The 22,261-nt window shown below is 44.9% G+C and overlaps 1 protein-coding gene across 1 annotated transcript in view; it reads left to right on the top strand.

Moving 5' to 3' along the window:
- NEDD9 (neural precursor cell expressed, developmentally down-regulated 9) overlaps window positions 1-22,261 on the top strand; it is a 190,987-nt gene that overhangs the window by 64,799 nt on the left and 103,927 nt on the right. The window contains exon 2 of the mRNA XM_044927043.2: window positions 4,152-4,341. Within this exon, the coding sequence (XP_044782978.2) occupies window positions 4,330-4,341 (12 nt within the window). The 5' untranslated portion in view covers window positions 4,152-4,329. The remainder of the gene's footprint in view (window positions 1-4,151; window positions 4,342-22,261) is intronic.

Below are 22,261 nucleotides of genomic sequence, written 5' to 3'. Positions count from 1 at the left end.
CACGTTTCAAGCCAAATATCACCCAAAGTTCCCAAATACAAAACAGTTAAAACTGGACCTGCTTTGGTCAGAGGAGAGATGGAGAGCTCAGTAGAGTCTTCTCTTCTAAACTCCCTCACCCCCCTCCCACCACCTCTGTTCCCACAGATTTTGGAACTGCATCCCGCAAAAAGGACTGTCCAACCACCCATTATGTCCCAAAATGGGGACACTGAGCTCCAAAGAGAATATGACTTCCTTCTGATGAATTATCTCTATGAAAGAGTCTTATCTAATGAAAGAGGCCTGTTCCCCAATAAGGTCACGTTCTGAGATACTAGGAGCTAGGACTTCAACGTATGAATTGGAGAATCGGGGCAGAGGGAATACAATTGAACCCACAGCGCTGCTTCCTGCCTCTCAGGATGAAGGTCCCGGTCAAGCCAAGGAAGTCCCTGATACCAGGTCCTTAAGGGAGAGTCATGAGCCTGTTTGACCCCTGCTGGGAAGAAGTCAGGGGAGAGTCGGTGCACAGAGAAATGGGGAGGTTAGAGAGGGTGGCTCCATGGCCAGGGAGAGGGATAAGCCTTAGTGGGAGAGGAGACACTTCCTGTATTGTCACAGGAGGTAGAGGGGAGAAAGGGATGATTGTGCATGCAGAATGATATACAAATATGAAGGATGGAAGTCAAGGGAGTGGCTTCAGAAGGCCCAGCTTTCTTCATGAAGCAGGAGGAGAGACTGCCTGTGGAGACCGACAGTAGACGCTGGGATTGGGGTTCAGGAGACAGACAGGAAGTGGAACCAGAGACTTGAGGAAGGTAGAGACAGTTCGAAAGAGCCTTGTGCATAACGGACAGTAGTCAGCTCTGTCTTGAGTAGGGGCCCAGCACATCATTAAGGAAGGTCCAGTATCATTGCATTAAGAAAAGGGTAGACAGGGGGGCGAGCTGAGCAGGGGAAGAGAGAAGGGCTGCCTGACAGTAACCAGGGTCCAGATGGCATCGGTGACCCAAGTTTATAGAGGCACCATCTGCAGGGTGTGAGATTTTTCCAACCATGCTTCAACAGCTGGGAGATTGATGTAGAGAAAGTAAACAACTGCATTGATCCAGACCTAGGCTTTGCCCAGGAGGCTGCATTAGCAGGACAAAGGGGCAGGAGACTGAGGAGATCTGCTCGAGGAGGGTGAAGTGGGGGGGAAGCTCAGAGGCCAGGTCGGTAGGGAAGCCAGTGGGCAGTGAGTGGGCTGGCTATTTCTGTGGAAGAGCCTTGCACGTGCCCCTTGCTCTCTGTTGACCAGAGCATGTGGTCTCTGCTGCCTGCTGGAGGAGCAGACGCTGCCAGATGTGACTGCCTACAAGCTATAAACTGACAGGCTCCCCAGCTGACCTTCCTCCTCTAAGGTGGTCCTGACTGGCCCCAGCTGGGTAATTCAGCGACTTGCGCCCAGCCACAAGGGGTAGGCGTGCCCTTGGGACACACATACCCCTATGAAAGGATGCGAGGTCAACACCAGCTGGTGTATTGATTCAATCCCTACGTCAGTTTTCTAATCTCGGTGTTATTTTTAAATGCTGTATGGGTCAATTCTGTTTATTGGGATTTTTATTACTGTGAATCTTCCAAGGCCACATGTCTTCTCTTAATGTACATCTACTGATATTATTAGTAGTCAACTCAGAACTCCAAGTTACTAGAATCACTTTAGTATCTTCAGATGCAAAATAATCAGGGTGAGGGGCAGGGAGGGGAGAAACTTTTTAGTGTCATATGAAAAATACTCCTAATACAGCATGATTAAAACTAAAAAACAAGTACCAAACTTTGTTAGAAGCAATGGAGACTCTCATACCCTGCCAGTAAGAATGTAAATTGGTACAACCACTTTGGAAAACAAAGTGGTTGTACCAATTTGGTTGATATTTTCCATTAAAAAAAGGTTGATATTTTCCATTAAAATTGAAGATATGCATATCCATCATCCAGCAGTTCCATTCCTGGGTATATGCACAGAAGAAATAGATAAAGATCTACCTAGCATAAATTATTGATAATGGTCTAACACCGGCGACAACTCAGCTGTCCATCAGCATTAAAATGGAAGGATACCCACATGGTGGAATACTATACAGCAATGAAATCGACAGGCTACAGCTGTAGACAGCAGCATCAATGAATTTCACATCCGTAATGCCTAGTGGAAGAAACCAACATAAATACATACTATGTGATATGTTCTGCCTTTAAAGGAAAAGAAAGTTGTATTAGGAAAGGCACTGGACAGCTTCTGGGGTCCTGGCAGGGTTCTATATCTTGACCTGGGTGTGGTTACATTTATGATAATTTATTCAGCTCTACATTGTTTTGTACAGTTTTCCGCACGTGTCATATTTCACAATAAAGAATTATTGGAATCTCTCTATATACATTCTATCCATGGTGCTGCAGTTTATGGGATCCCCATAGACAGATCAGCTCTGAGTGGTCACCTTTAAGCTCAGACACCTCGGGCAGTTGAAATGCCTCTGGGGGTGAAGACCTCAGTGAGACGTGGACCCTTTCACAGCTGATTCTCTCCACTGTCCAGACTGAGATCCTTGAGCAACATGGATGGTGCAGGCAGAGTCTGCGAGTTATGGGCCTGTGTCCTCCTGCCTGGCCACTGCGAGTGCCCCAGAGGGGAAGTCTTCTTCCTCTTAACCGAGATTACAAATACTGTGTTTATCAAACAAACTACAGGATAACGTTCCCATCCTAAGAGAAGTGAGAGGCGCCCAGCTCCCTGTTACCCTCCAGTTGGAAAGGGAGGGTAAGGAAGGAAGACTAGGAAGACTGCTAGGAAGACTTCTCTGCCTTGAGACCGCTGATAGGTTCGTTACCCAGTTCACCAAGCTTCTACAATGTCCTAGACACAATCCTTATTTTTCTGCTCCACAGTTTAAAACATCCATTTAGTTTTGATTTTTCATTCTTGATGGGAAAAACACTTTCCTTTTACAAAGATTCAGATTCCTGATTCTCAAAAAGACTTCCAAATGTCCCACATGGTTTAAGTATCAAGAGTTTTTCTAAAAATATATATTTCAACTATGGTCTATAAAGATACACACATATCTCATACCAAAACTGAACCTTATGGCTGAGAGATGATGAACGGGAAGTGAAAAACTGGCCAGTACTAACCAACCAAAAGCCCAGGCAATTTTTTTTTTTTTTTTTTTTTGCAAAAAATCAAATTCCGGGCTTTGTATCTGAGCTGTTTAAAAGGCTCATCGCCAAAGTACCAGTTCTCCTCATTTTGGAGAAACAAGAAAAGCATATGGCTCCAGGGACTTTCACAAGTTGATGCCAAAAAGTGGAGCCAGGCACATTTCAAGATCATCAAAGGAACAGCAGGTTGGATTAGTTTAAAGGGGAATGGGGGCGTCTCAGGTGGCTCAGTGGTGAAGAATCCGCCTGCCAAGCAGAAGACGCAGGTTCAAACCCTGGGTCGGGAGATCCCCTCAAGAAGGAAATGGCAACCCAGTCCAGTATTCTTGCCTGGAGAATTCCATGGACAGAGGAGCCTGGCGGGCTACAGTCCACGAGGTCACAAAGGGTTGGACACGACTGAGCGACTGAACAGCAGCAGCAGCAGTAAGTGAGGCAGGGAGGTCGAGGTGCAGAAAAACAAGGGAAATCAATGGCAGAGAAAGTTGTAGGTTACAGACAATGAAGGATCACTCATTTCTACCATTTTACCCCAGTAAGAAACACCTGGCTAACATCTACCCATTGCACAAGACTCCAGCCAACATTTACTTTTTCCCTACTTGGTGCCCTTACCACACCTGCTTTGCATTCTGCCAGAATTGCTGTAACATTTTATAGGACCGGATTATTCCGTTTGCCCTCCTAGACTGTGAGCTCTTTGAGAACAGGACCATACTTTGTGCATCTCTAAGGTTTCAGCTCATGCATAATAAAAAATATGTTTACTATATTTTCCATAAATATTACCCTTGACTGCATGAATGAATGATGGGTTCCATTAATGAGACAACTCTATTACTGAGACTTTGGATTCTATTAACAAGATTTCCAGCTCCTGTGATGCCACCCATAAGTGATGAAAAGCATCTTGGCCTCTGCCAGAGTTTACCCACTCTTTTTTTAACTTCTCTTTTCAGGCCCAGGAAGCTGTGAGCTCCCTAATGTCATATACCGGCATGAGAACACAGTGTGTTCTCTAAGTAGAGCTATGAAAACGAAGAATCTGATCAGCCAACTAAAACACTGGGATCATCCTTGTCAAGACCCAGAGCTCCAGCATTCTTTAGCGTAAGAGACAGAGAAGCACCTGGGAAAATGTGGGCAAGGGTGAGTACTGTTGAAAAAACCACACGTTATGTGTGGTCCAACTCAGACAAATGCATTTGAAACAGTAATAGAAATGGTATTCCATTTCCCACCCAGGATTGCAACTAACACTTGAAATTGAAGGTTTATGTTAGGCCCCCAGATTTTGCTCTGTTAGGTGAATCTTTTTACATGGATGTGCTGATACCCACAGAAACTCCTCTTCCATTCAGAAATCTCAGGGGAAGAATCTCTTGGGACAGAGGTCGAATATTCCACCTCATGTACTAGTGCCCTAGCAAGTCTGGAGCTTGCACTTCTGAACTGAACAGAAGCTGATCACCTGGGTCATTGGCCCCCAACCTTTTTGGCACCGGGGACCGGTCTCATGGAAAACAATTTTTCCACGGACCAGAGGTGGGGGAGGGGATGGCGTCAGGGTGAGTCAAGGACATTATTTATTTACTGTGCACTTGATTTCTATTATCATTAAATCAGCTCCACCTCAGATCATCAGGCATTAGATCCTGAAGGTTGGAGACCCCTGACCTAGGTTACCAATTAGCCAGTCCTTTGGTGTCTCCTCTCTCTGTCTGCCCGTTGTCTCTAAACAAATCCTTTTCCATTCAGCCGTTTCATAAGAAAACGTGTTGGCCTAGGGTGGAGGTTAGGGTTAAAAGAATTCATCCTCCTACTGAACCAAGGCTTGCTAAGGTTTTATGGAAACTAAATGAAAGAAGCAATGTGTAATTTCGCCTATTAATTGACTTTTACTGGAAGCAGGCAGCGTGCTCTTGCGTGGTACCCTTGGAGGCAGACATGGATTTAAGCCTCACTCCACTAACTTGCGGAGAAGGCAATGGCACCCCACTCCAGCACTCTTGCCTAGAAAATCCCATGGACAGAGGAGCCTGGTAGGCTGCAGTCCATGGGGTCGCGAAGAGTCGGACATGACTGAGCGACTTCCCTTTCACTTTTCACTTTCCTGCATTGGAGAAGGAAATGTCAACCCACTCCAGTGTTCTTGCCTGGAGAACCCCAGGGACGGGGGAGCCTGGTGGGCTGCCGTCTATGGGGTCGCACAGAGTCGGACATGACTAAAGCGACTTAGCAGCAGCAGCAGCCACTAACTTGAGATTTTGAGTCTGTTTTCAAGTTTATAAAATGGTGATAGAAGGACTGTCTTGAGGATGAAATGAGAAAGTGTACATAAAGTAACTTGTGCTCAATGGAAAAAAAGTTAATTCCTCTATGGGTTGGGATCAGTAATCTGTTGTCTTTATCACGTAAGAACTAACCATTAACACAAGAAAACTCCAGGCAGCCATGGGAGTCCATATACAGGTAAATGGCTGTCAGTTAAGCAAAATGACAAATACGTTCTTAAAATATTTTAAGTAACAAAAGGATTTCTTTTATTCAACCAGCTAGGCTGTCATATCACTGTACCGTTTGGAAGTTAAAGGCCTATTAAAAAAATCTTCCCTAGTCCTAGGGTTCTATGACAAAAATCTGTGACAGAATTGGACACTTGGAAGCCTCCACCCAAGTCTGAATTCAAACTGGAGCAAATTACGTTTGCAATTCCTAGAGGCATTCGATGTGAATTAATTTCTTAATGAAGAGTGAAATAACAATCACCTCTGCTCATTTTTTTCTATCTGCTCAGCCAGTTTTCCTAAAGTGAGACAAAAGCAGAGGAAGGAAAGAAGAAAGAAAGAGAGGGAAAAAGAAAGAAAGAGAGAAAGAAGAGGAGGGAAGAAGGGGAGATCGCCTTCTCCAAAGCAAGGCGTATTTCATTTCATTTCAGTCCCTGCAGTGAATATTAGCTCTGGGGTATATCAAATACAGGTTGCTTCTCAACTTTTGGTACCCTCACCTTGAAAACCAGACACTCCTACCACACGGAATCCCCAATTTGCTTATCTACATTCAGAGTCCAAGGGTCTTTTGAGATCATTAATTTCACAACTTTGGAGTGATTTTTTTTCTCATCATTGAAATTTATTTAAAATATTCCATACACACACACACACTTACATGACAGAAGACTATGTAGTATGTAAATATTTGGCAGTTCTCAGCATCACCTATTAAACAGGAGCATTTATTCCCGGCTGTCAGGGCTTCCTAAGGATATATTCCTGCTGCTCTTCAGGGAGAAGGAAGACAGTCTGCCAGCTGCACAGACGGCCGTGAAGTCAGACTGCCCGATTTGAATCCCAGCCCCGCCACTGATGAGTAGCAGGACTTTGAACAAGTTATTTAACCTCTCTTTGCCTCAGTTTATTCATCTATAAAATGGGGGTGAGAATAGTATCTACCTCAAGGGGTTCCCTTGACGATTACATATGTAAGTTGCTTAGAACTGCATTTGGCAAGCCCTCCCATCAGACCTGGCGAGGGGGTGGGCGCCGCTTCCCAGGTGGCACTAGTGGTAAAGAACCCACAAGAGACACAGGTTCGATCCCTGAGTTGGGAGATCCCCTGGAGTAGGAAACGGCAACCCGCTCCAGTCTTCCTGCCTGGAGAATCCCCGTGCATAGAGGAGCCAGGCGGGCTACAGTCCGCAGGGTGGCAACGAGTTGGACACGACTGAGCTACTGAGCACACCCAACAATCAGTGAGACCTGGAGTCCTGTAGCACAGATGAAATAAAGTCTATGCAGCTAAACTAAACCACTAAAGGGGGAAGATGGGAGAAGCAGAGTGTAAGGAAAGGCTGGAAAGATGACGAACCTTTGGGAGTCAGGCTTACGCTGACGTGGCTGATCTCCTGAGACCCCTCAGGCTGCGGTTTTCTGGCTCCAAGAGTGACAGTGAAGAACCCATGAGCGTGTGGCCCAAAAAAAGTTTGTTTGGGGAGACCTGTGCTAAATCCATAAACACTCTTAAAAGGAAGCACTTACCAAAGAGCTCAACAAACACCGGCAGGCCCTGAAGCAAACATCAGTACAAATATCAGTGTGAGGAGAAAGTGGAGGGACTTCCCTGGTGGTCCAGTGGCTAAGACTCTGTGCTCCCAGTGCAGGGGGCCCGGGTTCTATCCCCAGTCAGGGAACCAGATCCTGCCTGCCGCAACTAAGACCCGGTGTTTTCAAATAAATCAATACATATTTATTAAAACAACAAAAAAAAGAAAGTGGAGAACGCAACTCCCACCTGGAGGGCCAGCTGAGGGCTGCAGAGAGACCAGCGAGCAGCCTTCTTCTGCGTCCAGCTGGATTCAGCGTGTGTGGGGGCAGATGGTCAAGCCCCCAGACCTACTTCGCACTCTTCCCTAGTCTCTTGATGTCAGCCATGGTGGGGGTATTTACAGCACAGAAGTCGGCAGAAACTGCTTCATGTTGTTTTGCATTTAGAAAGCCGGGAGTTAAATATTCCCCAACACGCTGCTGGGGGAGAGTGAAAGGCTGGCTTGGAAAACCCTTTAAACTGTAAAGCTTTTTCTCTGGCATCCCTGACTCTTCCCCTTTGTATGAAGGCAGGAAGCTGGAAGTTGGACAAGGTCTGTTAGGGTTTCTCTAAAGAAGAAAGCCAGACTGAGTCTGTGCTTCACAGAGGCCAGAAAAGCGCTGACTGACAGAACTTGAAAATGGTGTCCTTTTTTCCCATTAAATATAGGTTCACCCCGGTCCAAACTAGATGTCAGACGGTGGATTTACAGCCTTGTGATAAGTGTCCTAAAAAGGAAAATACATTGAAGTGGGGGTAGTTCACATACTATTTTTTCACCTCTTTAAAAATATGATTATTTTGATGTATTTTAGAGAATACGAAAGCTGTCTACTGGGAATTATTACCTTACCTCCTCCCATCTAAAAAGACACTTTAAGTTGTTCAGATTTCTGAGTTGTTCCTTGAGAGGAAAGATGAAAGAAGAGGGACAGAAATGAAGTACCTCGAAATCTGCCTTTATTAGTCCACAGGGGCTGTCACTATGGAGTCCTCCAGCCCCGGTGACTTCACAGAAACGTATGTTCTGGCAGTTCTGGAGGCAGCAAGCCCAAGTTCAAGCTGGCAACGGTCTGGTTTCTCCTGAGGCCTCTCTCCTTGGCCTGTAGGCAGCCGTCTTTTCTCTGAGTCCTATGTGGCCTCCTCTCTGCGTGCCTGTGTGCTCGTCTCTTCTCACAAGGACACCAGTCCTGCTGGAGCAGCATCCGCTCTGGTGACCTGACTGACCCTTCATCACCTCTTCAGAGACTTATCTCCAGGCCAAGTCACATTCTGAGATGTGGGCGGGGGGGACCTCAACATACAAATTTGGAAAGGGACGCAAGCCCAGAACACTGACTAAACACACGCAACACGAATCCACAGGGAAAATCTGGTTTGACAGCCTCACAGGTTGAGTTCCCAGAGAAGCAAACTCTGGAAAGACGGAGAATGGTGTGCAGGGGGTGATGGGGAGCCGTCTCAGGAATATGTACACGCAGTGAAAGAAGCAGGATTAGGTGGAGAGAGGGCTGACCGCCCCGCGGTCACAGTAAAGGCCCGGGCTAAGCGCACAGACCCTCTGGGGCGGCCCTTCCAAGGGTCCGAAACTGAAGCCAATGGGTGGACCAGCCGCAGGGAGTGGACTACCCCAGGGAGGAGGCATGACGTCCCTGAGACCAGCCTGAGATGCTGTCTTCTGTTGAGGACGGTCTCAGGGGGACTCATCCGGGAGCTGCCAGTGGCCAAGTCTCCAGGCGCTGACAGGATGACTGCTCGATCTCAAGTGGGGCCCCCGGTCAGTGCTCTGCCGTGTCCACAGTGACACACATGAATGGACGTCCCTTAAGCGGGGGGAAAGATTCACCGTCATCTTCTTAAGAAATTTCTCATCATGGCTCTCAGTAGGTTGCTGCTAAGTCGCTTCAGTCGTGTCCGACTCTGTGCGACCCCATGGACTGCAGCCTACCAGGCTCCTCCGTCCATGGGATTTTCCAGGCAAGAGTACTGGAGTGGGTTTCCATTGCCTTCTCCTGGTTAAAAGGAGGTTTAACTGAAGGTTAATTGCCTTCAGTAGGTTAAAAGGTGACTAATTCTGAACCCTGAAACATGGAACCCAATTCTGCACACAGAGAAAGCCCAGCAGGTTGGTGACAGAGTGGCTTTGGGGAAAGGATGCTCTCTGGAGCCAAAAAGATAGGATTCAAATCTCTACCCCACTCTTTACTAACATTTCTTACCCCCTCTCCACCTCCAATTCCTCCTCTGCAAAGTGAGGAGAATAATGCCAACTTACGTTAGACTGTTGAAAGATTTAAATAAAAAATATGTACTCAGAGCGGCTAGCACTATGTTTCATGCAAAGAAGGCCTCCAAAAAGAGTTAGCCGCCTTCCCTTTCTTTCAGCAAATGGAAAAGAGATGATTCATCTCCTAACTTGAAGGAGGACATTTCTCAGATTCTGGGGTGATCTAAAGATGTCCGGGGACATTTCTTTCTGCTGTCCTTCACTGTCAGCAGCTCTGTTGATGTGGAAATGCACCTCCCATCACAAAGACCTCGCCCCCTTGCATAAATACCAAGTTTATTCCAAAAGTAAAACATGCATAAATTATGTTGGTGTACAATCAAACCAACTCTCCATTTCAATATGTAGTTTTATTGGGGTATAAATCACTACTACGGGGCAATTTAGTGCAGACAGAGATTGTATCAGGGGACTCAGATCCCCTGAGCTTGTCTGGAAAATGGGAAGCATATTCCAGGATGAAGTGTCCTGCATGGGTAAGAGTTGCTGAGCCTGCAAAGAAACACATCTGGACAGAGGTTGAACTCTCTCATCTAAATCAAGTCAGGTTGAGCTCCCCTGGGTGGGAACGCTGAGGGCTGACTGTGTTCGATTGTGGATCACAAAGCCCCAAAGAAGCGACACTGTCAAAGAGACATCAGGCCTAGGTCCAGTTTGACATGGGGCCACGTGCTTTCCCAGCATTTTCTGGCTTTCTTTTCCCACGGAGAGGCCTCATTTATTCCAAAGTATGAAGCTTTGGGGGTTTCTTGAAAATGGTACTTTCACTCAGTAAAATTAAGTCGGGATGAAAACAATTTCTAGTGGGAATCTGTTCTGGAAAAGGATTAAACTAAACACATGGAAAGAGCAGCTCTTCCCCTCAAAACGATCAGTAGCCACCTAGACCTGATCACTTTCCATGTGACAAAAAAAAAAAATTCTAGAAGCAGCACAAGAAAAACATCACAGCCACTGAGAAGTCAGAGGTGACTCTACACTCACCATCTCCCCACAAACATCACGAGTGCGGGAATCAGCGAGCTTTACGTCCTTAGGCCTATTCTGAGTTCTCTTATTGATGGAGGTTTCTGTTATAATTTTCCCACAATTGTCCTATATTCTCTTTTTAATAGTATTTCTCTGGGTTTGACCAGGGCTCGGTAACACACACAGAGTCACAATCACACCATAAAGAATCACACATATGCAGCCCTTTGAGCATTTCCCACAGATCCTTCTGACTTTTTACCATCTCTTTGAGAGAAGCGTCTTTGAGAAAGACATCCAAGTAAACAGCAGACTTATATCCAGCTTCCTTCCTCTGTTTAAATCTCTATCTCTGATCTGTACTTGCCATTTATTCAGTTCAGTTCAGTTACTCAGTCATGTCTGACTCTCTGTGAACCCGTGGACTGCAGCACGCCAGGCTTCCTTGTCCATCACCAGCTCCCAAAGCCTGCTGAAATTCATGTCAATCGAGTTGGTGATGCCATCCAACCATCTCATCCTCAGTCGCCCCCTTCTCCTCCTGCCTCCCAGCATCAGGGTCTTTTCCAATGAGTCAGTTCTTCGCATCAGGTGGCCAAAGTATTTGAGCTTCATCTTCAGCATCAGTCCTTCCAGTGAATATTCAGGACTGATTTCCTTTAGGATTGACTGGTTTGATCTCCTTGCAGTCTAAGGACCTCTCAAGAGTCTTCTCCAACACCGCAGTTCAAAAGCATCAATTCTTCGGCACTCAGCCTTCCTTATGGTCTGACTCTCACATCCATACATGACTGCTGTTTATTAGATGCAGCATTTTAGAGCTGGAAGGTCATGCTAGTCAGAGTAGTCCTGCTGTGAGCTGCAGTAACAAGTAAATCCTGTCATCTTGGGGGGCTAGCCCAGTACAGTTCAGTCCTCACTCCTGTGAGAGTCCATGACTCTCTTGGGCAGTTGTCCTCAGGAATCTGGCTTTCTATTATGTGGCCCCACCATCTCAGGGTCCTCCCCTTCCAGCAGTATGGCTAAGAGAGAGAGGGTGGGGGACTTTCTAGGGAGCAGGCCAGGAACGTGGAGTAATCACTTCCGCCAGCAGGCTACTAGCTGAGAACTAAGAAGCGCAAAGATGATAATAGTGTTTGCCTCAGAAAGTCCTCAAATGCCCCTTGCTTCCCATCCCTTCAAGTTTTTTGTTACTTGGTTTTTTTTCAGTTGAGGCAACAGAGACCCAAAGAGCATACGTTACACGCAGCTCATCACACAGCTAATCAGCAGCAGTTCAGTCTGGCCAAGAGGCTCCTGCCCATTCCTGTTGCTTTCAATTAGTGTATAAAAGGGCTCATAAAAATCTCAAGATACAGTTGGAGCATTGTTTCTAGAACTTTCTACCCAGGACTCCAGGGTGAGAAGGACTATGACCACCCCTGCTCTGAACCCACAATTCCGGCACAGTTCTCAGCCTGGGAGCTGGACAGATGAGTGTTTCAGGGAGCAAGTGCCAGTAGCAAACCCTAATTACAGGAAATGCTTCTTGGCTCCCAAGGGATATGAAATTACTTTGCGGAAAGTCAAGAAAAATAGAAACAGAATACCCTGTAATGCTTTATTCAGAGGCTAGAGTCACCTATTAGGGCTTGTGTTTTGTGCTCGATTCTACCAAGAGAGCTTAAAGGGTGGAGACAGAGATTATATAGAGAGAAAGTCTGGATGGTGTCAGCCCCAGTCCCAACCATCACACTGTCCTGCGAAAAAGACGCCCGGACGTCCTCCTCACAGTTGAAATCAAATGTGAGAAAAAAACAGAGGTTTCCCAAAAATACCTGATAAAGAATGAGGAAGTGGGCCAGGGAAGGCTGGTCTCCTTGTCAGGTTCTGAAAGTTGCCTGGAGAAATCTTGGCCACGTCTCTGACTGTCTCCATCAATGTCTACTGAACATTCAGTTATGTATCTATTTTTTTACACCCTGACTTGATCATCATGAAGGTTCTACATCTGGATTTTTTTTGCCTGGATTTTAACTTTTTCATCTGGAGATATGACATTGAGGACAGGCTGCACGTTAGTTCTCTTAGGTTTAAGAATCTTTGTCAAACTAGTTAACATTCTGAGGTCTCCCCTCCACCACCATAACAACGAGACAGGGAAAAGAAATAAAAATAATAACTGCCACTTGGCTGGAAATTAAGGTGCTGATCTAATCCAAACATTATCACATGAAATCAAGTAACAGTAATAATAGAATTAGACATATAGCAGTGCCAAATTATATTTTTAGCCAAAGGACAATCACATTTTCATGTTTACAGATCAGATATTAAAAATAGTACAGAATTTAATTACATGTGCCTTTATCCCGCCTTTCTACCTCATTCTCTTCTTTCCATGCCCACTGCACCCCTTCTTTCTTCTTTTCTTTTTTCAGCTGCACCGCACAGGCATAGGAGATCTTAGTTCCCTGACCAGGGATGGAACCCTGCCCCCCTGCAGTGGAAACAGGGAGCTCAGAATCTTAACCACCAAGAAAATCCCTCCCCTTCTTCAAAAAAAAGTTTTTTCTTGTAAGTTGGGGGAATAGAGTGACATCTTATTAAGACAGCAAGATGAATGGATTCATTGAACTCAGGTTAATCTATGGCAAAGCTTGAACTCAAAACAAGGGTCAGTCGGGAAAGTAGGAGAGATGGAGGCTGGCTGGTTAAGAGTCTTTAGAGAACTTGGAAATAAGGTTGCTTTCAGAGTGGAACTACTAAAATGCATAGATCAAATGCATACAAAATGGCAAAAGCAGGATGGATGTAAATAGCCCACTGTGGAAGTAAGCCAAATAGAAGTATATGGGAGCGTCGCAGACTTCAGCCCCACAGATCTAGGGGTACAGTAACAAGGAGGGTATATATTTGATTGTAGGTTCATGGGTAGAAAACGGAGTGGTTGTTTGGATGAAGGCTGTGTAAACAGGAGCTGGGTGGCCAAGGAAGCAGTTAAAAGAGTCAGGGGGTCACAGAAGCCCTCTGGATGGCAGAGCCCGACAACGTGAAACCATCTAGTGAAGACACAGTCATGGGAGTGTTGAACACGGCAGTATGGCTCTCTTAATGAGACCATCCCTACTGTGGGCCAAAGTGCCTCAAACCTTTGTCAGTAACATTTATGACTCTTTGGACACCACTCAACCTTGTCATAATGTGGCTCCTCGTGTAGCAAGCCTCCTGGCATAGCTGTCTCACACCTTTCTGGTCGACTTGCCAGTTGCATTTACTTTAAACTACTCTAACTATATCTGATGCTGTGAGCTGGTTCCACCTTGAGCATGCCAGCAAAGTCAGTTTTATGAAGCTAACAGACCTTAGACCATGGTATATACTTCAAGGTAAACATCGCTTTATGGGGTGCACCTGGGCAGGAAGTAATATTACTCAGCAACAGCTCAGGCTCGTTCTATGCTCTTCTCAAACTGCAGCTGACCAGCCTTATTCAGTTTTGACTGAATCATATATATAAAGTCAAGATCAAGATGTTTTAATAATATGACTGCTTTTCGTGATCTGACAAAACAATTGCCATATTATAAGCCAGAAGCAGTACATAGAATGAAGGGACATAAGGAACCTAAACCATTATAACAGGCTGTGGGCTGATTTTCAATCACATCTGGGACCCTACCATAGACAGCTTCATCAAAGATACCATGGTCATTGACAACTAATGTTTTCCAGGTTTTCTTCACACCTTATTCAATTGCAGCAATTGTTAGGTGATAAATACAGTGGCAGCTCATTATAAAATTCAGCTTCCAGAAGCTGAAAGGGTAAGTGCCACCTCTAACCTGCCAGGTGATGGGTTAGCATCCTACTTAGCCCTGTCCCTTCTCCCTTCTGCTATACAGGAAGGTCCTTCTCCACTCTCCTTCCCACAACTTTGAAATCTTGTACACTGAAGGCTTCAGTGTTCACACAATCCTTTTTAAGTGAAAATAAGCTCAGAAAGCTCTACCACAGAACCTCAGGAGTTTATAGGACAGTACATAAAGGACAGTCAATTCTGAATATTCATTGGAAGGACTAATGCTGAAGCTGAAGCTCCAAGACTTTGGCCACCTGATGCAAAGCGCCAACTCATTGGAAAAGACCCTGATGCTGGGAAAGATTGAAAGCAGGAGAAGGGGGCGACAGAGGATGAGGTGGTCGGATGGCCTCACCAATTCAATGGACACGAGTCTGAACAAACTCTGGGAGATAGTGGAGGACAGGGAAGCCTGGTGTGCTGCACTCCACGGAGTCACAAAGAGTCAGACACGACTGAGTGATGAACAACAATGAAGGGCAGAGACAGAGGGGATAAAGAATACAGCCTGAAAACTCGAGGGTATTGTTTCTAGTCTCTAGGTGTTCTTACTGATATGTGCACATGTTTGTGTCTATCTGCCTGTCTCCTTGTGTGTCTAGGGAGAGGGTTTGTATACTCTGTGACGTCATGCCAGCTTGTCACACACATATAAACCTATGTCCACAGATTTAACTACTTGGGTTTTTTTAAGTAGCTTTATTGAAGTATACTTGGAATACAATAAACTGCACATATTTAAACTGTAAACTTTCATAGTGTTGACATACATGTACACCTGTAAAACCATTACTATGACCAAGATAATGAACATATTCATCACCTGCTCCCTAATTTTCTCTTGTTCCTTTTTAATCCCACCTTCTGCCCCTTTCTACGCCTGTCCCAGGAAACCATTGATCTCCTTTCAGCCATTGCATTTTCAATTCCTAGAAATTAATATATTAATAAATGAAGCCTATAGTACATACCTTCTTTCTGAATCCTTCTACTGAGGAAAATTAAAAGTCTCTGCATGGATAGATGTTCTCTTTTCTTTTGGTTAAATAAATACCTGGGAATGAATGAATAGGTCATGTGGTAGGTCTAATGCCTAGCTTTTTAAGAAACTGACAAACTGGGTTCCAAAGCAGTTGTACCATTTTACATTCCCATCAACAGTATATGAGCGTTCCATTTCCTCCATATGCTTGCTGACACTTGGTATGGTCAGATTTTTCTTTTAATTTTCAGTTCAGTTCAGTTGCTCAGTCGTGTCCAACTCTGCAACCCCATGGCCTGCAGCACGCCAGGCCTTCCTGTCCATCACCAACTCCTGGAGTTTACCCAAACTCATGTCCATTGAGTCAGTGATGCCATCCAACCATCTCATCCTGTGTCATCCCCTTCTCCTCCCACCTTCAATCTTTCCCAGCATCAGGGTCTTTTCAAATGAGTCAGCTCTTCGCATCAGGTGGCCAAAGTACTGGAGTTTCATCTTCAACATCAGTCCTTCCAATGAACACCCAGGACTGATCTCCTTTAGGATGGACTGGTTGGATCTCGTTGCTGTCCAAGGGACTCTCAAGAGTCTTCTCCAACACCACACTTCAAAAGCATCAATTCTTCAGTGCTCAGCTTTCTTTATAGTCCAACTCTCACATCCATACATGACCACAGGAAAAACCATAGCCTGGACAGTTTTTCGAAAACCAACAGACCTTTGTTGGCAAAGTAATGTCTCTGCTTTTTAATATGCTGTCTAAGTTGGTCATAACTTTCCTTCCAAGGAGTAAGCGTCTTTTAATTTCATGGCTGCAATCACCATCTGCAGTGATTTTGGAGCCCCCAAAAATAAAGTCAGCAACTATTTCCACTGTTTCCCCATCTATTTGCCATGAAGTGAGGGAACCAGATGCCATGATCTTAGTTTTCTGAATTTTGAGCTTTGAGCCAACTTTTTCACTCTCCTCTTTCACTTTCATCAAGAGACTCTTTAATTTTTCTTCACTTTCTGCCTTAAGGGTGGTGTCATCTGCATATCTGAGGTTATTGATATTTCTCCCGGCAATCTTGATTCCAGCTTGCAATTCATCCAACCCAGCATTTCTCATGATGTACTCTGCTTTTAATTTTAGCCATTCAGATAGTTGTAGTGGTATCTTACCATGGTTTTACTTAGCATTTCCCTAATAACTAATAATGCTGAATGTCTGTTCTTGTGTTTACTTGTCATCAATGTGTCTTCTTTAATCAAATGTCCATTCATATAGTTTGTCAATTTTTAAGGTTTTCTTATTATTGAGTTTTGAGAGTTTCTTATCAATTCTGGAAATGATTATTTTCTGGAGTGAACATTTTCTTCCAGGCTCTGACTTGTCTTTCCATTCTGTTAACATTGTCTTTGGAAGAGCAGACATTTTAAATTTTGATGAAATCATATTTATTAGTTTGTTCTCTTATGGATTGTGCTTTTGATGCAATATCTAAGGAACCTTTACCTAGCCCAAGGCCACAAACAGTTTATCCTACATTACCTTCCAGAAGTTTATGTTTTTGGTTTTACATTTTTCTTTGATCCATTTTGAGTTAATATTTATATGATAGAAGTTATGGATTGAAGTTCATTATTTTATATGGCTATCCAATTGTACCAGTACCATTTGTTGGAAAGACTGTGTTTCCCCACTCAATTTTTTTTGCACTTTTATCAAAAATCAGTTGTTTGTATATGAATTTTTTCCATTAATCTATTTGTCTACCTTTAAGCTAAAACCCACTGTCTTGATTAGTGTAGCTTATAAGTTTTGAAGTCAAGCAGCATTAGTTCTTCAACTTTGTTCTTTTATCATTTTTTCATTTTTAAACTACTGTTTGTTTTATTTTGTTTTTGCTGTTCTAGGTCCTTTGTACTTCTGTATGAGGTTTATAATCAGTTTTTGAATTTCTAAAAAAAACCAACAGCTCTTTTGATGGATATGATGCTGAATGTATAAATTAATTTAGGGAGAATTGACATCTTACCACTATTGAATGTTTTGATCCATGAACGCATTATATGTCTCCTCTTCTTTAGGTCTTGTTTCATTTTCTCAGCAATGTTTTAATGTTTCTCAGTGTTTAGAGAACTGTATTGTGATTTCTCAATCACAAACCGTAAGGGAATTAGTCTTGACCAATTTCTTCAAGACTGATATCTTAAAGGCACTCACTGGAGGCTTAAGCCCCTGTATCCTTTTACAGCAATTCAAGACAGGAACTATTAAGAGGAGGTGATAGTGTCTATTTCCTAGAGTTGTGATCATTAAATGAGAGAGCACATCTATGCCGTTTAGTATAGCACAGCCTGTAGGCCAAACTGCCTGTGTTCAAATCCCAGTTTGACCACTTACTGCTGAGCAGTCCTCTATAAATCAGTTTTCTAATTAGCAAAATGCAGAAAATACTAGCACCTTCCTTAAAAGTGTTCTCAAGAGGGTCAGGTGAACTTGTTAAACACTTAAAACTATGTAGTCTCGTCACGTAATAAGCCACAAATAAATGTGAACAATGGATGTTGATTTTGTCATAAATAAACAGCATGTGGAACATAGTAGGCACTCAATAAAGGGTAGATTTTATTATCAGCTGATCCAACTTAAACTAGGCTACTTGGTCAACACCTTCAGGTATGTTTCTCATATGATTTGAATATCTCAGACTGAACTGAATTTTCTGGAAGGAGGTTTGGTTTTTAAAGACCCAACCTTAATCCTGAACACAGACTCCCCATCCTGCAATTTGGATGTTGCATTTCATTTTCTCTCATTGCTCTTAAAATCCTTAGAAAGCTGACTCCTTCATTAAAAGACATCTACTTGCTATAGGGTAAACGACAGTCCAGGCTACATGCTGGATTGGTTTTGTGGTGTCATATGATATCCAAGTCCAGGAAGACTCTTGGCACCCCTTGTCACCCAGCAAACACCCCCCCCCCACACACACACACACACCATCTCCCTTCTGACTTGTTGACGCAAACTGCCCAATTGGAAACCCATTTCTGTGCTAGGTGACTTTGCTCCCTATAAAATCACAAATTACCTTTGAAGGAAAATAATCATTAACTTATGCAGGTAGGTGACAGTATAAAGTAATAGAAAGAGCCCTGGACCAAAAGAGTACAGGTTTGGGTCTGAATCCTAGCTGCTTTTTTTTCCCTCTCTATAACCTGAGATCCCATGTAAGCTCCCCGCTATACAACAAAGGAATACTGGAGCGGAGTCATTCATTCATTCAGCAAATCTACACGGCCAGGTAGTTGTTTAAAGTGCAGGAACACAGCAGCAAACAAAACAAAATCCCTGGTCCCACAGAGATTATATTCAAGTCAGAGAGACAGGTAATAAGCAAAGAAACTCATATGCAATCGATTATCAAGGAGTGGGACTTTATAAGGATAAAAAATAAAGCAGGGTAAAGAGACAGAGAATGAAAAGAAATGCTAGTTTGGCAGAGGATTAAAGGAAGTTCTTTCTGAGATGGCTGGCAGTTCAGTGGAGACCTGAAGAAGGTGAAAAGTGTCTGTTATAGGGAACACACTGGTGGTTACAAATGGCAGAGGGGAGTGGGGGAGGCGAGATAGGAGCAGGGGACTCAGAGGCACAAACTTCTAAGACATAAATAAATATAAGTAAGCTAAAGGATAAATAAACAAGCTAAAAGGATATCTTTTTAGCAGGGAAGACAGCCCATATTTTGTATATGAGTATAATCTGTAAAAATTGTTGAATCACTATGGTGTATACCTGAAACCAATATAATATTGTAAATCATCTCTACTTCAATAAAAAAAAAAAATAGTGATGTGACATGAGGCTTGTTGGTAGAAGAACATTCCAGACATGGGGAGCGGTCAGTGCAAAGGTCATAAGGTAGACTTGTGCTTGAGGGAAAGAAAACACGTTCAAGGAAATTGCATGAGGCCGGTAGGGTTGCAGGAAAGAGATGGCGGGAGGGGCTTCTAGAGACCAAACCAGTGGGGCCGTGTAGGCCAGCATAGAGACTTTTGAGTGTATTCTAAGTGAGATGGGAAACCACAGGGTGTTTGAGCAGGGAAATAACGAGATCTGACTTATTCTAGAAAAAAATCCCCGAGGCTCATGTGCTGATGGCTGATGGTAGGATGGCCAGAGAAGCAGGAAGAACCAGAAGCTGTCGCTGTGGTGCAGGACAGAGAGATTCGTGGCTCAGACTAGCAGTGGTGAAAGAGATAAGAAACAAATGGAACATTTGTTAAACATTTGTTAAAGGGTATGGTTTCCGTGGGCTTCCCAGGTGGCTCAGTGGCGAGGAATCTGCCTACCAATGCAGGAGATGTGGGTTTGATCCCTAGGTCAGGAGGATCCCCTGGAGGAGGAAATGGCAACCCACTCCAGTATTTTTACCTGGGAAATCCCATGGACAGAGGAGTCTGGCAGGCCACAGTCCATGGGATCGTCAAGGGACACACTGAGCTACTGAGCATGCACGGATTCCATGTTGTGGGGTAAGAAAGGAGGAAAGGATGACTCTGATATTTTGGCCTGTGCGAAAAGAGGATGCCATTGACTGAGATATAGAAGCCTGGAGAAGTTTGCGGAGGTGGGGGGACACCCCAAGGACTTGTTTGGGACGTGTGAAGTTGGGGTGGTCTATCAGCTAGCCAAGGGGCAGATCGAGCAGGCAGTTGCATACACAGGGCTGAACGACAGGGGGGCAGGAGATTTACTTATGGAGCCATCTGTGCCCGTGTGGTGATGAGATTTAGGGCGCTGACTGAGGGCACCCAAGAGGTGACTATCGCTGGAAAAAAGAGAGTCCCCACAAGAAGAGTAGAATCCCAGAAAGAGGGAAATGGGGCAGCCAGTGGGGCCAAGGAAAACCCTGGAGAGCACGCGAATGCAGAAGCCAGAATTTAAGATTTTCAAGGAGAGATTGAGCAAATGCTGCTTCAAGGCTTAGCATGACATTTTTAATCCCTACAGTTCATTACCGGATTAAATGAGGTGCACACCGGACTGCAGCCTATGGGCTGCGGCCTATGGACTGTAGCCTATGGAGCCTACTTTGGGCTCCCGGCCAAGTACCAGAAATGACAGGTAGAAGTAGCTTAAACAATAAGAACATCTACCGTGTCTCATGGTATAACTCTGGAAGAAGAGTAGATCTAAGTTTGGTCAATTCGTTGACTTGAAGAGGGCATCAAGGACCAAGATCCCTTCACCTTTGAGCTCCGCTTTCCTCCTGGTGGCAAGAAGGCTGCTGCAGCTTTGGATATCACAGCCCTCAGAGTGTCCAGAGGTGGCATAAAGGGAAGAGCCTTTACTTGTGCGTCTTTCTATGAGTGAGGAAACTTTACTAGTAGCCACTCTGAAGAGCTCCCTTTCCGACTAATCCCAAATGCATCACACACCCATGCCAAAGCTCATCTTAGCAGGAAGAGTGAAGTAAATCAGTACTCACAACCCAGGGCTGAGAAACAGCCCAGGGTCTCCTGAAGGACATGGCCACTCCAAGGAGGGTGGTAACAGCCAGGATTCTGAGAGAGAAAGAAGGGCTTGTTGGAGTGGTTCTTGATCCAACGACCGATACTGTCTGCAATGCTAGTGCTTGGCATTCTGAATATGCCTGTCTTTCCTCCATGACGAGGACACAAACATAGACACTTACGAATAAATATACATTATCTCTCAACCAAGATAAAAGAGTTTTTCTCCTCAAAGTAGTGTTCAAGCGACTACTGAAACACTCTCCTGTGCCTACCATAGCCTCCTAGATCTGGGGCTCAGAAGAGGCCTTGAAGATCCATGGACCCTCAATATAAAGTCTCTGTTGGAGTATGGCAGAAGCCATCGCAATATTACAAAGTAATTATCTTCCAGTTAAAAATAAAATTTAAATATATTCATATATAAAGTCCCCACAACTTTGTGTACTACACAAGGTCCCAGCAAGAAATATACGATATACCTGGATTGTCCTACTTTAACAGGAACTCAGAGGATTTGATGCAAACATCAGGAGCTGGGCAGAGCAAAACCACAGGTTGGTGCAGCCGCAGAGGCTGGTGCAGAGAGGCCCCCCCACCATCCGTGGGCCCAAGGAGGCCGAGCATACTGAAGGGGGCACAGCCAGCCCTCAGTGACCCTGCAGGATGAGGGAACATGAGGAATCAACAGCCTGACCTCACCTGCTCCTTCCCTCCAACTAAAAGCCAGAGGGCAAGGAAGCCCATCCCTGGAGTCCCTGCAGGTGAGAGTCTGGGCCACAGAGAAAGGGGGAGAAGAGTGGAGATGTTTCTAGAAGAGCAAAGAGAAGATACCAGCCTACTCTGGAAGGGAAGACCAGGGTCTTCCTGGAAGCCGGCCGGAAGCCACTCATTTCACCTTGGGACACCTCTGACTGCTGAAAAGTTGCCCATCAGCCGGGGGGTCCATAAGCAGCAGGAGTCACTGCTCATCCCCATGACGAGGCTTTTGATAGAGGACAGCAGCCCGCATATCTCACAGCTAGTGCTGGCACAAAGCTTGTCCAGACTGCAGTCCTTGACCCCAGCATCCAGTGGAAGTTGACGTTTGGGGTCTACATATGTGGTTCTCAACCAGGGATGTTAGTCCCCCACCCCTACCCTGGGCAATGTCTGGAGACATTTTTCACTGTCACAGCCTGGAAGAAATACCACTGGTACCAGTGGGAAGAGTCCAGGGATGTTGGGAACCATCCTACAATGCACAGGACCGCCCCCCAGGACGACGTGGCCCCAAATGTCACCAGCGCCCAGGATGAGACCTTCAGCAGGGCCTGTCTGTGCAAGGCTGTCCCTGTAAGACAGTCCCCAGGAGCCACACCCCAAAGTTCCCCTAGTGTACTGGGCTGGATCTGTATTTTCA

The sequence above is a fragment of the Bubalus bubalis genome, chromosome 2, assembly GCF_019923935.1.
Source record: "Bubalus bubalis isolate 160015118507 breed Murrah chromosome 2, NDDB_SH_1, whole genome shotgun sequence".
NCBI classification, from domain to species: Eukaryota; Metazoa; Chordata; class Mammalia; order Artiodactyla; family Bovidae; genus Bubalus; species Bubalus bubalis.
This window is presented reverse-complemented; position numbering and strand designations above follow the sequence as displayed.